Genomic DNA, 13,557 nt, shown 5'->3' on the forward strand with positions numbered 1-13,557 from the left:
GCCCTTGCAGAAGCATCACTTGGTTCATAGGCCTTGTCTTCTGAAAAGCTCTGGAATGCTTTACTGAATAAAACAAATGACTTTGCTCATTTGACTTCAGTAAGGCAGACTGGGAAGCATTTCCTTCTAACTGTGAAAAAGCCACAGAGAAATTTGAGAAAAGCAGGATGGATGAATGGAATTACAGTTTATCTGAAATTATTGTTTAGTGCAAATAGTTTAGTGCAAGAAAAATAATGGAAATGACAAACATAGTAGCTGCTAGAGTGATTAAAACAGGTACAAAATGAAGTTCAAGACTGTTCACAAAGGAGCTCAGATATGTGTTAAGGAGTGAAGAAAATGAATGAAATGATAAGGAAACATACAGAAACTTCAGTTAATGAAGATGACACTAACATCAATCTAAAGGCTGGAGAACCTGGGGGGGGGGGGGCTTGAGGTGACTGTTGTTGTGATTTGGCGCTATATAAATAAAATTAATTAATTTAATTTAATAAGCACTGGGTCTTCTGAATGTGGATCCATCATCAAAAAAACAGCATGTGGAAAAAGCAATAACAGAATGAAAAGAATGGGTGTCATTACTTTACATGTGTAGACAGTCTGTTCCAGTTGTGCTGCAGAATATTACAGACTGTTTAAGTCAATACTTGGCTTGGATCACTGGGGAACTAAAATTCTTTATTCGGGTTTCTGCAAAGCACTGGACTGTTTGGAAGGACTTTTATTTGGACTACGAATGACCCGAGGAGGGCAGCAGTGCGCCAGTTCTACTCGAAATTCTAATAGAAGTATAGCGGAAATGACGTCACTCAAACTCCACAACAAACAAACAACAGTGGTTTGAGAGTTTTTCAAGGTAGAAATCTGCTCGGAGGTTAAGAAACAATCGACCAGGGTGAGATCAACCAGCAGCTCATCACATAAGTGCGTCCCTTTGATTTAAACGGTAAGATTTTAGTATTAAACACGCGGACGAAAGAATCTGTGAGAGAAACCTTCAACTCGCACCACGTGGTTGCCGTGCAGATGTTGTAGGTTATTTATTTTAAAACTGTGGAACGCGCGGTACTTGAGCTCTTTCTGGTCGTACGCAGGAAATCTCCTTTTTTTTAAAGATTAAATAACATAGCATTGTGGAGGTATGCAAAGACAGCACCAGGGTTCTCGAGGCTCTTCTGGGAGCCTAAGTATAGAACCGAATAGTGGGATTGTAACGCGCTCTGAGGGTCTCGAAAAGCGCTATATAAATGCATGCCATTATTCCATTATTAAGTCGACCATAAAAACGTCTCCCCGAGCGTGAGTCCTCTATGACGAGCTACCTTTCCTTATCGCCAGTGGGCTCGGCCACTATAAAGGGATGGCGGGCTCGTTTCCCCGAGCCTTAGGCTGCAATGGCTGATAATCGTGGCGCGATCCCAGCCACCATCGATGAGCCTTTTCTGCGAGTGAAATCCTTCGCGGCCAGTGTTCCGGATTAACTGGCGAACAGATGTGTGGTAGGCTTGCTTTTCAGTAGCCGCTACCGACAAAACAGCAAATAAAACCAAATGTGTCATCCGTGACATTTATAAGGTTACCTCAAACACACTCCCTCAGTGTTGTTGCTCTTTAATAACAAAATGTTTAGAAATGTCGCGAGTTTACCTGGTGATATTCTCGTGCGCGAGGCGATCGCGAAAACGGCAAACAATTAACACCACGCCGATGTTGTTCACAGGACAGCAAGAGTAAACGATCGGGAGAATCTTGTCTTCGTTATTGTTCCCCTCGTACGTGTTATTACTCCGATTTCAGCGTTTTCGCTGCACAACTAAAACGTGCAGTTTACTTTATGTTCACTCAAATTGAGTCAACTAGCGCCACCTGTGGTCAAGTGCCTAAAGCCTACAGTCAGATTAACTTGTGACACACATCTGCACCTCGTTTGAATTTGTTTCATGCACAATACATTTGCCATGTTAATGTATTCTCTACACAGGCAGGCTATGATAACAGGATGTGAAATATTAATGTGTCATATATTTGTTCAAGACGTATTTCTTTGTTATGGGAAAGAAAATTAAAATCATGATAATCAACAGGACTGGTGATTTCAATAACTTTGTGTATATAATTTGGCATTTTATACTGATGTAGGCCAAAAATAAATGCATAATATAATTATATAAAAAAGGTTTATTCGCAAGACACAAAAACAGAAAAAATTGAAAGTTACAAATGTATTGTGCTGCAGATGTCTGTGTCACAAGTTGATCTGGCTGTAGGCTATGGCACCTTGCCACGGGTGGCACTAGTTGACTCAACTCCATTTGACTGTACACAAAGTAAATTGCATGCTTTTGTTGAAAACCGAAAACTACTGCTCTATAAGCTTGTTATTTGCTTTTGAAAATAAAATGTTATGTGCTTTCATCTATAGGGTTAGTTATATAAGTGACTTAGTTTATAAATGTTATTATCTGGCTTTTTCAGTGTTTTATTGTTTCCTGAGTGCATCAGTTTGGCTGAGATTAAAGTTACAGTTTTCACACAGCTGAATAAACAGAAAACTGAACAGAAATGTGAGATGATTGAGAATTTACTCCAATGTCCTGTTATATTTGAGGGAGCAAAGAGCAGACTGCTGAATTGATTGTCTCGGTGGTGTTTAATCTGCAAATTTAATTAAAAGTTTAATGAACTATCATCTTGTCTTTATTTTTAGTGAGCACATACGTTAAACACTTTAAGCTGTAAGCTAATGATAGTTATGTTAGAGCCGGTGCGAGCTGGTGCAATAAGCTGTACGTTTTACAACAATGGATGCATGATGTGATTAGTCGACTATCTCAAAAATAATCGTTTGTGGCAGCCCTAGCTGGAGTACCCAGAGAGAACCGACACACTGAGGAGCAGAACATGCAAACTCCTGAGTCGAATTAAGAATCTTCTTGCTGTGAGGCAACAGTGTTAACCACCATCCCACCATGGTGATTCTATATTTTTACTTAAGTACAGTTTAAATAATTTACATGATATTAATTTATTATTGTGACTGCAATTATTTCGTAGTTTGAAAATAATGAAAAACAAAACAAAATACTGGTAGGTGTTGCAGCTTTAAGCACAAATCAGCAAACAAAGTGAAACAGCTTTTAATTTGAAATTTGGACTCAGATCATAGTCAGGTGGTGAGAAATACTCTAAAATCCTCCATCTAAATATAATTAATGATATAATTACTTTTGGTTGTTACTGTGGCAGGTTAAAATGACAAACAGTTGCGCAACTGTGAAGCTGTGTGTGTGAATGTGTGTGTGAATGGGTGAATGACTGAATGTAGTGTGAAGCGCTTTGGGGTCCTATGGACTAGAAAAGCGCTATACAAATGCAGGCCATTTACCAAGCTGGCAGCAGCTACCTGAAAGTTTTTGTATTCTTAATTTTGCTTATAAAAGTATCAGAACTTGAGTCACTCACACGGTGCTCTTGAAACATTTGTCACATTTGTTCATTTTTAATTTCTCCCGTTATCACTTGTCTCTTTTCAAGAATTCTCAAAACAGAATGAAGAGTAAGGATGAGGAGGTTCCCGCAGACCAACAGATCTGTAACCAGGAGAGGAGCTCCAGTCTGAAGCAGGAGGACCCAGAGCCTCCTCAGATTAAGGAGGAACAGGAGGAACTCTGCACCAGTCACGAGGTTGAACACATCATGGTCTGGACCGGGCAGGAGAGGCTCAGACTGCTGGATACCATCTGGAAACCTGAAATACAGATACAAAGCAAAGGTATGTGAAACTATCAGGAAGGCAGGAACGAGTGAAGCATCAGTGATGTCTGCACTGGGAAGAAGGAAAAGTAATATCTGTTATTGTTGCTCAGTTTTCTTTTAGGAGCAGTTGACAGTCCCACAAATTGTGGTTTTCTGGAAGCAGAAACGATGTCTCACAATGTCTACAAGGGGTCACTGTAGACCATAGATTTGCTTCATAGCATGTGGCTCGCAAGTTTGCTAATAGTAGGCAGTGTTGGAAAAGTTACTTTTAAAATGTATTACAGAATATATGTATTTTGTAATGTATTCAGAACTCGTTACTCAGTGAGTGTAATGTATTCTGAATAGAGATGGCACGATACCACTTTTTTATGTCCGATACCGATATCATAAATTTGGATATCTGCCGATACCGATATGAATCCGATATAGTGTTTTTTAATCAACAAAACTGTTTTTTTAAATAGCTTGCTGCATTTTGTATAAGTTCATACTCAAGTTTAAAACAACAACTACACTAAAGCTATTCTGTTATACCTGTATGCAAAAAAAATATTTCATAGTTCAGCAATACTGATCAATCTAATAAACTTAAACCTACACCATCCTCCCTATTCTGGTATTTTAAAGAGTACTTAGCATAAATATTAAGCAACCTAACTAATAGGGTTCCAACTCCCAGCAACAACAAAAATAAATAAATAAAAAATAGGGAACCACCCCTCACGCTCCACCTCATGATGCTTAATCGACGTAATCAACCTTAATTTGATGCAGTGTGGAAAAAAAATGCACAGAAATCAATTATTTTTCAAGAAATATTAAATAGATTCAACATCTTTCTTCAACAAAATTGCAGACTGCACAGATGGTACCTTCCCAAAGGAAAAAGTACTATAGTTTACTAGGGTATATATATTAGACTTAATAGTCACTATATACAGTAATTGACTTCTATTCCTTTTACATCAAATTAAAACTTTGGGTGTCAGATAATTATTTATTCAAAGCTCGACATTTTAAATGAGAATAAGAAAGAAAAGTATGTCTTTGTGCCCCCTTTTCCCTGTTCATGCCCTATCGGCCCCCCTGGCTAAACTTTGCAAGATCCGCCCCTGCACAGTTACCAGCGTCAGCTACGTAGAAAAAGATCCTGGAGTAGAAAGTAATATTAAATAAATTCTAACAACAGCTTATCAAGCTTAAACGTTCTGCTGTTGTTCAGCCGCTGGTTTCCTCTTTCTGGTGCAAAGTGGGCCAAAAGCAAACAAGTGCGACGGACTCGCGACAGAAAAGCCGATCAGCTGATCATTAAATGGTAAATTGCCTGTATTTATATAGCGCTTTACTAGTCCCTAAGGACCCCAAACCGCTTTACATATCCAGTCATCCACCCATTCACACACACATTCACACACACTGGTGATGGCAAGCTACATTGTAACCACAGCCACCCTGGGGCGCACTGACAGAGGCGAGGCTGCCGGACACTGGCGCCACCGGGCCCTCTGACCACCACCAGTAGGCAACGGGTGAAGTGTCTTGCCCAAGGACACAACGACCGAGACTGTCCAAGCCGGGGCTCGAACCGGCAACCTTCCGATTACAAGGCGAACTCCTAACTCTTGAGCCACGATCGCCCCATTAAGCAAGTAATTAAGTAAGTTTCACGATTGAAGTAGCAGCCGGAGAGCGAGAGGCAGTCGTTTGTTAAGCTTAACGCAGGAATGCTTTACAAACATTCAGAGATGGACTTACACACTTGCTTTACTTCTCTCGGGATAACTTTGTCGGAGATGAAATGCCAGGTTGCTAGCGAAGCTCCACATGCTATCCAGACCACCGACAGGTCCCGCATGCCACAGCCGCTCTATCACGTGACGCATACTGCTCTGACGTGCTAACGTTCTGAGGTGAGTTACGGCGTGCTGCAAGTTTTGCGAGGTGCTTTCGTGATATTTAATGGATCGGATTACTTTTTTTTTTTTTCTCCGATATCCGATCCAGTAATTTAGGTCAGTATTGGACCGATACGTAATATCGGATCGGTCCATCTCTAATTCTGAATACTTTGGATTACTTAATATATTAACATGCTTTTTACAACTACATGAATTGCTGTGTGATTTATTACTATTACTGAAGGATACTCGCCATACCAGTACCAACTAGACTTTTAAATCTTAATGTAAAATGAGTATCAGTAGGTTGGACATTAGGTACGGCTACACTTTTTGCTGGGTCTCATATAGAAAACTATTCCGCGCGTATATGAAACAGGTCCGTGGCTCCGAACCGTAGTAAAGGGAACCCCGGGGTATTCCGTTACTACCCAACACTGTTGGTAAGGCACAAATATGGCAAAACTAACAACAGTTAAACGAAAAAGCAAAACAGTTCCAGGGCTCGCAAAATTTCAAAATCCCTGGTAGCCCTTCGGGCAGGGACTCTTCAGTTTTTGGTAGCCCAAAATAAATTTAAGTAGCCCGAATAAAAAAAGAGAGCAATTTTTTGATTGATGTTTTGTTTCCTGTTTTGTTTCCGTATAATATTGTAACGGAAACAAAACATTAATCAAAAAATTGTTGAAACACAAATTACAACATTGTATAAAAATTACAATCATCAACTCAAATACTTGGTTCTAATTGAAAACAGAAATTTCTATGAACTTGTAAGAACTGTGTAGGACATGAATCAGTCTGTGTCAGATCCTGAATTTGAAATTTCCACTGAAGTCACGGGTAAGAGGCAAGTGGAACCAAGATCGAGGCCATTTGCTTTTTGAAGTTTGCAAAGACTGCTAAATTGTGCCAGTGGTAGTTCACTCTTTGCAACATAGTAGCTGTTCTAAACTGATTTTCAGGTTTATTTTTAGTATGTTATTTGCAATTGGTATTTGTTCTGGGAAAGATATTGCAGACTGAGCAATGCATTTCTTGCATTTCTCATGGGTTCTAATGGGGGCCTTTCTTAAAATTACTGGTCCCAGTAACAAAGGTGCTTGTCGACTCAGAAATCGAGGGAAAACCAACAACACACCCGGCAGAACATTATGTTATTTACACGGGTGCACATGGTAAATGCTAAATGGCCTGTATTTATATAGCGCTTTTACTCGTCCCTAAGGACCCCAAAGCGCTTTACATATCCAGTCATCCACCCATTCACACACACATTCACACACTGGTGATGGCAGCTACTTTGTAGCCACAGCCACCCTGGGGCGCACTGACAGAGGTGAGGCTGCCGGACACTGGCGCCACCGGGCCCTCTGACCACCACCAGTAGGCAACGGGTGAAGTGTCTTGCCCAAGGACACAACGACCGAGACTGTCCAAGCTGGGGCTCGAACCGGCAACCTTCCGATTACGAGGCGAACTCCCAACTCTTGAGCCACGATCGCCCACATAAGTGGTCCGCATGTGCGCATTCGCTGTCAAAATAAAAGACGCGCACCAGATAAGAAGTTGCAACGCGCGTTTGCGTCCATATAAAAGGCACTGTTTTTGTTCGCTAGAGTGGGATTTTCACGGCACATTCCGCACCACATCTCTGTGCGTTCATCATTTGTTTGAAGCCAGCTCACCTCCTGCAACCACTTTTCTGAGAATACGCGCTTCTTTTGTGGTTCGGACTCCTGATATTTCTTTGTAGGTGGAGGAACACCAAAGTAATTGCTTAAAGGAGCTTCTTCGACATCTTTAAGAGTTCTAAACAAATGTCTGTCTTCCTCCAGAAAATCTTATGTACCCAAACACGCGTTGCAACTTCTTATCTTGTGCACTCTTTTTATTTTGACAGCGAATGCGCACCTGTGGACCACTTATGTGCAGCCCTGGTTATTTAGCTCGTCATATTGCAGCCACAGAAATTATTTTGTCCATGAAACCATAAAGCTGCACTTTCTTTTTGCCTTATAGTCTGATTTGTCATAACTTTTCCGTTTTGTGGTAAGCTTTTCTTTGGCTGTCACTTCTTCACCCTGACCTCTCTTATTTGGCTCAGCAGAACTAAAATATATATCCTGCTGCTTTTATACACACACACACACACACATAACGGTCAGCGATTCTCTGCGCGATCAACCTCTCATATGTTTAAGCTGCGGGAGATTTCACTTGTCATGTTTGCATAGTAAGCTAACGATTGATAAGACGATGTCAGAGGAATTCGTGCGCAAATGATCGTCACTCACCAATCAGTGCTGTCGCTCTCTATACACAGTTCACGCGATTGCAAAGTGAAAGCAAAAAACAAGCGCAAATTCAAACGCGATTTCAATATGTCACATATTGACAGTGGCTCACCGATGCCAATGACATAATTACCCAGCTACATTTCCGAAAGAATGCAAAAGCATTGACATATATTTTTTCTTCCTACAATAGCCCGACGGGCAGGGCAGAGATAGATTTTGGTAGCCCGACTGGAAAAATCGCTAGCCCCGGGACGTCGGGCTAGCGATTTTGCGAGCCCTGAGTTCTTTAACCTAATTCCTAATACAGCTGGGTGTAATTGTCACAGGACAGTACAGCCGCTGCTAGGAAATTAGTGCTAAATAATTTTACCAACAAAGTATGAAAAGTTTGGAATACTCTATAGATGAGACAAACAAATATTACTAATGTAGGATTCTAATTAGAACTTAAACTTTATTTTCAGGGGTACAGGAATAATATAAACTAAAAGGAACAAGCCGAAGTGTGTTGGTTGAGAAAGTAGAAACAATCTTGTGTCTAGTTAATGTTGAAACCTGAAAATGAGTTCATATTATGATGCTGATTGTCTTTATTTGTTAATGGATATAAAATTTCTACAGATACAAACCCAATTAAACCCAATTGGACATTGTAGAAGAAAAACAACAAAACAAACAAATATACAAAACATTTGCTTATTTTGAAATTGAAGATAGCAACAGAAAAGTCAGGACGGAGCCATGTTACCACTGTTTTCTGTCTTCTTTTAACAACAGTTAGTGACCTGAGGAGAGCAGCTGCTGTTTTGAGTTTCTTCCCATTTTTCTCTGATATAAGATTCTAGCTGTTGAACAGTCCTGGGTCTCCATTTTCATATTTTTCACTTTCATGCAAAATATTTTCAGTGGATGAAAGAAACATTTGCCATGTCTGCAGGCAGGCCAGTTCACCACCTGGACTCTACTACTACAAAGCCATGTTGTTGGAATAAATGCAGTATGTGGTTTAATATTGTCTAGCTGATGCAAGGCCTTCACTGAAAAGCCCGTCGTCTGGATGTGAGCATTGTCGAGTTAGAAACTTGACGCCTAAGCAGCCAGTTTGATAGGAAATTCCATCACAGAAGAAAGTTTTTGACCTGAGCACTGAGAACAAGCAAGTGATCCTCATTAATCCAAAGGATGCCATGTCCATGTTTTCAAAAAAAATTCAAATTCTGATTCGACTGACGACAATTGAGACAAAAAACCTAAAATCCGAGTAGAAAAAAAGTTATATTTTTTACTGTAAAAACCACAAACATGTTTAACAAATCATTTTTGAAACTTAAAATGCAAATAGAAATTGTACATTTCTAAAAATTATGCACACATTTTGCAAATATCATCGGTACATGGCACTATGTACCTAAAAATGCACACATAAGACTGAGAAGAACACCACAGGTATAAACCCTGCAGGTAGGGCTGCCACAAACGATTATTTTGATAGTCGACTAGTCACCGATTATTTATGCGATTAGTCGACTAATCAGATCATCATCCACTGGACGTAAAACTACAGCTTATTGCACCAGCAGCATCTGCTCTTATATAACTATCATTAGCTTACAGCTTTAAGCTTTTAAGGTGCTAACTAAAGATAAAGACAAGATGATAGTTTATTCAATTTTAATGAAATTTGCAGATTGTTTCGGTGAAGTTTAATAAACTCCTTGCTATCTAAAATATAACAGGACACCGGAGTATATTCTCCAGTATCTCACACTTCTGATAATCAGCTGTCTGCTTGACGTTTATTCAGCTGTGTAAAAACTATAACTTTAATCTCAGACAAACCGATTTACTCAGGAACAAATAAAATACAAAAAAAAAAAAAAGCCAAACAACAACATTTTTAATTTATCTAAGTGACTCATATATATTTAACCTGAGTAGCGAAAGACGGCGGTGGGTTTGAAAACAATTTGCCGGGAATCCGGTCTTCTCACGGCGCTAGTGACCTAGCCCCCGGCTAGCTATCGAGCTAGCGGGTAACAGACGTCTCCGAAAACGTCGGAGCGCTTTTGAAAATATGTGGTGTCCTGATAAACTGAGCCGATATTTGAGGTTTACACAGCTACATTCTCGCCTGAAAATATGTTAAACGTTTATTTTGTGACCCAGAAAGAATAATACGAGTAATATTAAAACTAACTAGCTGCCACCATTGTTGGAAACTAAGCTGGGCCGCGCTATGAATTCTGGGACACAGCTGCTTCTTCTTCTTCTTCGGGGTTTAACGGCAGCTGGCATCCTTGTACGTGCAGTGCTGCCATCTTCTGTTTCAGTCTGTTATTACACTCTTAAATCCTGCTATTATTCCTGCGTCTTTTGGGATCTTACAAAGCTTCAAACGACGCGTCGACTATTAATTCAGTCGTCTACGATTTTGATAGTTGATGTAATCGTGACTAGTCGACAAATCGTGGCAGCCCTACCTGCAGGTATGACAAATCTCTCACGCATCAAAACTTGCTCTCTCGCTTTCTTTCGCTCGCTCGCTCTGACTCGCCAGTGTCACTCCTAAAACCTCCACCTCTTCCCAAACAACAAAATGCCACATGTTGCCACATCATTTTCGATTGGTCAACATGGTACATTTTTTCACTAATGGGGAAGGAAAGGGGTGTTTTGTCTTTTTCTCTCACAAGATAAAAAGGAATGTTTGCTAGCGCTGTCCTTAAAAAAACACTGTTTTTACAGTTTCTTCCCACTGTAAACACTACTATTTTATTCAGAAAAAAACATTGTGTGTATTTTTTATCATACGTCTGTTTTACGTGGCCTGTCAACACAATTTAAAAACTGGTATAAAGTTTGAAGTCCGCACTTTCGACCCAAGTTGAAATGGAGACTCTGGGTCGTTGCATCTTGTTGCTGTGTTGTCCTAAATTGGTGGTCTGATTTTTGGCGCGTCAGCACATCCGTCGACCCTCAAGCGTTAACCAAGTTGAGCATGCATTTCTATTGTTGAAAGCTAAACTTGAGACAGAAAGGCCTACAAACAAACAAGACCTGAAAGTCACTGCAGTAAAGGCCTGGTAGAGTATTAAAAAGGAGAAAGCAAGCATCTGTATTAGAAATGAACATGATGATTTTTTTTCTCACATTTTTATGCCGTGTTTTCATTCAACCTACTGAATTGAAGCTGAAGGTCTGCACTTAAACTGCATCTGAGGGGTTTTATTTAAAATTCATTGTAGTAATGTACAAAATTTATATGTAAGAAAATGCAGCAAGATCTTTTGATTTGTATGTAGCTCCCCAAACTTCAATTTATTCCGGTGTATCTAAGTGTCAGTATCACTAGCATAACTGTTTGAATTACACTGGCGTACGTGGGCGACATGCTCATAGAGAATTTCTAATAGTTGATGAGATGTTTTGTTTTGTTTTTTTAATGTTCGAGTTTTTGGTTTTTTTCATTTTATGTTTTTGTTTTTGTCTCTTGAGACTTTTCAGATCAAAAGATCTGTAAGGAGGAAGAGGTTCCTGCAGACCAACAGGTCTCTAACCATGAAAGGATCTCCAGTCTGGATCAGGAGGATCGAAAGCCTCCAGAATTTAAAGAGGAGCAGGAGGAACCCTGCACCAGTCAGGAGGGAGAGCGGCTTCTTCTAAAGGAAGAGACTAATAAATGTATGGTGACTTCTACTCATGAGGAACCTGAACCAAGCAGTGACTTTCTTTCTAACAACTGTCCTCAGCCAGAGTGGAGCCAAGGCCAGGAAGAAAGTGAGCATGTGCACTCAGGATCAACTACAAATGCAAACACAAAGAGGAGAAATCAGAGAAAGCAAAGTGGAGTAGAGAGCCAGCTCATGTCATATAGTCAGTGTAAGCCTGACACAAGTAGAAAGTCTGTAAAATGTGAGATTTGTGGAAAAACCTTTCAGTATAAATACAGACTGCTTAACCATCTAAGAGTCCATACAGGTGAGAAACCTTATTGCTGTAGCACATGTGGGAAACGATTCCGTCATCTGATCCACTTAAAATCTCACATGAGAATCCACACAGGTGAGAAGCCATATATTTGTAGCACCTGTGGGAAAGGCTTTCGTCACTCATCATCATCAAGAGTTCACATGAGAATCCACACAGGTGAGAAACCTTATTCTTGTAGCACTTGTGGGAAACGATTCATTCAGATTAACAGCTTAAACACTCACATTAGAACCCACACAGGTGAGAAGCCACATTCTTGTAGCGCCTGTGGGAAAAGCTTTAGTAACGCGTCAGCATTCAGAGTTCACATGAGAATCCACACAGGTGAGAAGCCACACTTGTGTAAAGTATGTGGTAAAACATTCAGTCAGGCGGCACACTTGAAAAAGCACATGAGAATCCACACAGGTGAGAAGCCACATTCTTGTAGCGCCTGTGGGAAAAGCTTTAGTAATGCGTCAGCATTCAGAGTTCACATGAGAATCCACACAGGTGAGAAGCCACACTTGTGTAAAATATGTGGTAAAACATTCAGTCAGGCGCCAAACTTGAAAAAGCACATGAGAATCCACACAGGTGAGAAGCCACATTCTTGTAGCGCCTGTGGGAAAAGCTTTAGTAACGCGTCAGCATTCAGAGTTCACATGAGAATCCACACAGGTGAGAAGCCACACTTGTGTAAAATATGTGGTAAAACATTCAGTCAGGCGGCACACTTGAAAAAGCACATGAGAATTCACAGTACATGAAAGTGTCAAAGGTGGAGCAATGTTCAAAGCGGAGCTTCACTACAATATATGAGGGAAAAGATTACCTCATATTTAGTTCAATTTGGTATTTTATGTCCGTAACAGTAACAACTGTTTGTTACACTAATTGGTTTGTTACTATGATGAATGTTTTTCTGTACAGATAACTGTACAGATAACATGTATATATTAATTGTAGATGTTAGTTAATATTTTTTTTAACTAAAACTTTGTTATAAAAAACATTTATTATTTTTTTATTGCAAACATTTAATTCATCAGTCATTCTGGTTTTCCTACAAAGGATTTGAAATCATTCAAGTAATACCTAAGACCAAAAATCTGGAGTCATTATGGACTGGAAGTCACTTCATGTTGTGATGTTGATTTAGTTAGTTGTGCTTTTTATTTATGTACATTCTGTAGTATTCATTCCACCTCATTTAATTTCTGTATTTAATGTATATAAGTTTAGATTAGTTATTTATAGTTGGTTTACACAGCTTTGTGTATGTATGTGTATGCATGTGTAATGTACATATAAACACACGTGTCTATATGTACATTACACATGCATACACACACACATGTGATCTGGACACAAGCTACGGACGCCTAACTTGTAGAACTTTGGCAAGTTCATCCGAGGCTTTTCAATGTGTCCTCACAAAATTATCACGACCACAACAACCGTGAAGAGCTAGATGGACTTTGCTGCTCAGTTATGTTTTCATTAGCAACTTAGAAAAGTTGATGGTGGTGTGTGTGTGTGTGTGTGTAAGAGAGAGATTTACATTGCTGTGCTTGAGAGCCACCATCTACTGGAACCAAATTCCTTTCTGATTTTTATAG

The 13,557-nt window shown here is 39.8% G+C and overlaps 1 protein-coding gene across 2 annotated transcripts in view; it reads left to right on the plus strand.

Moving 5' to 3' along the window:
- The first annotated feature begins 738 nt into the window (after positions 1-738).
- Positions 739-13,557, plus strand: part of LOC309694533 (uncharacterized protein) — a 13,329-nt gene continuing 510 nt past the window's right edge. Inside the window, exons 1-3 of one of the 2 annotated variants that reach the window (XM_082514694.1) lie at positions 739-952; positions 3,541-3,778; positions 11,462-13,557. The exon at positions 11,462-13,557 is cut by the window's right edge and continues 510 nt beyond it. In XM_082514694.1, the coding sequence (XP_082370820.1) occupies positions 3,556-3,778; positions 11,462-12,705 (1,467 nt within the window). In that variant the 5' untranslated portion in view covers positions 739-952; positions 3,541-3,555 and the 3' untranslated portion in view covers positions 12,706-13,557. The remainder of the gene's footprint in view (positions 953-3,540; positions 3,779-11,461) is intronic. The other variant, XM_082514695.1, reaches the window with a different exon arrangement.

This window comes from Aulonocara stuartgranti (assembly GCF_965226115.1).
Source record: "Aulonocara stuartgranti genome assembly, chromosome: 18".
NCBI classification, from domain to species: Eukaryota; Metazoa; Chordata; class Actinopteri; order Cichliformes; family Cichlidae; genus Aulonocara; species Aulonocara stuartgranti.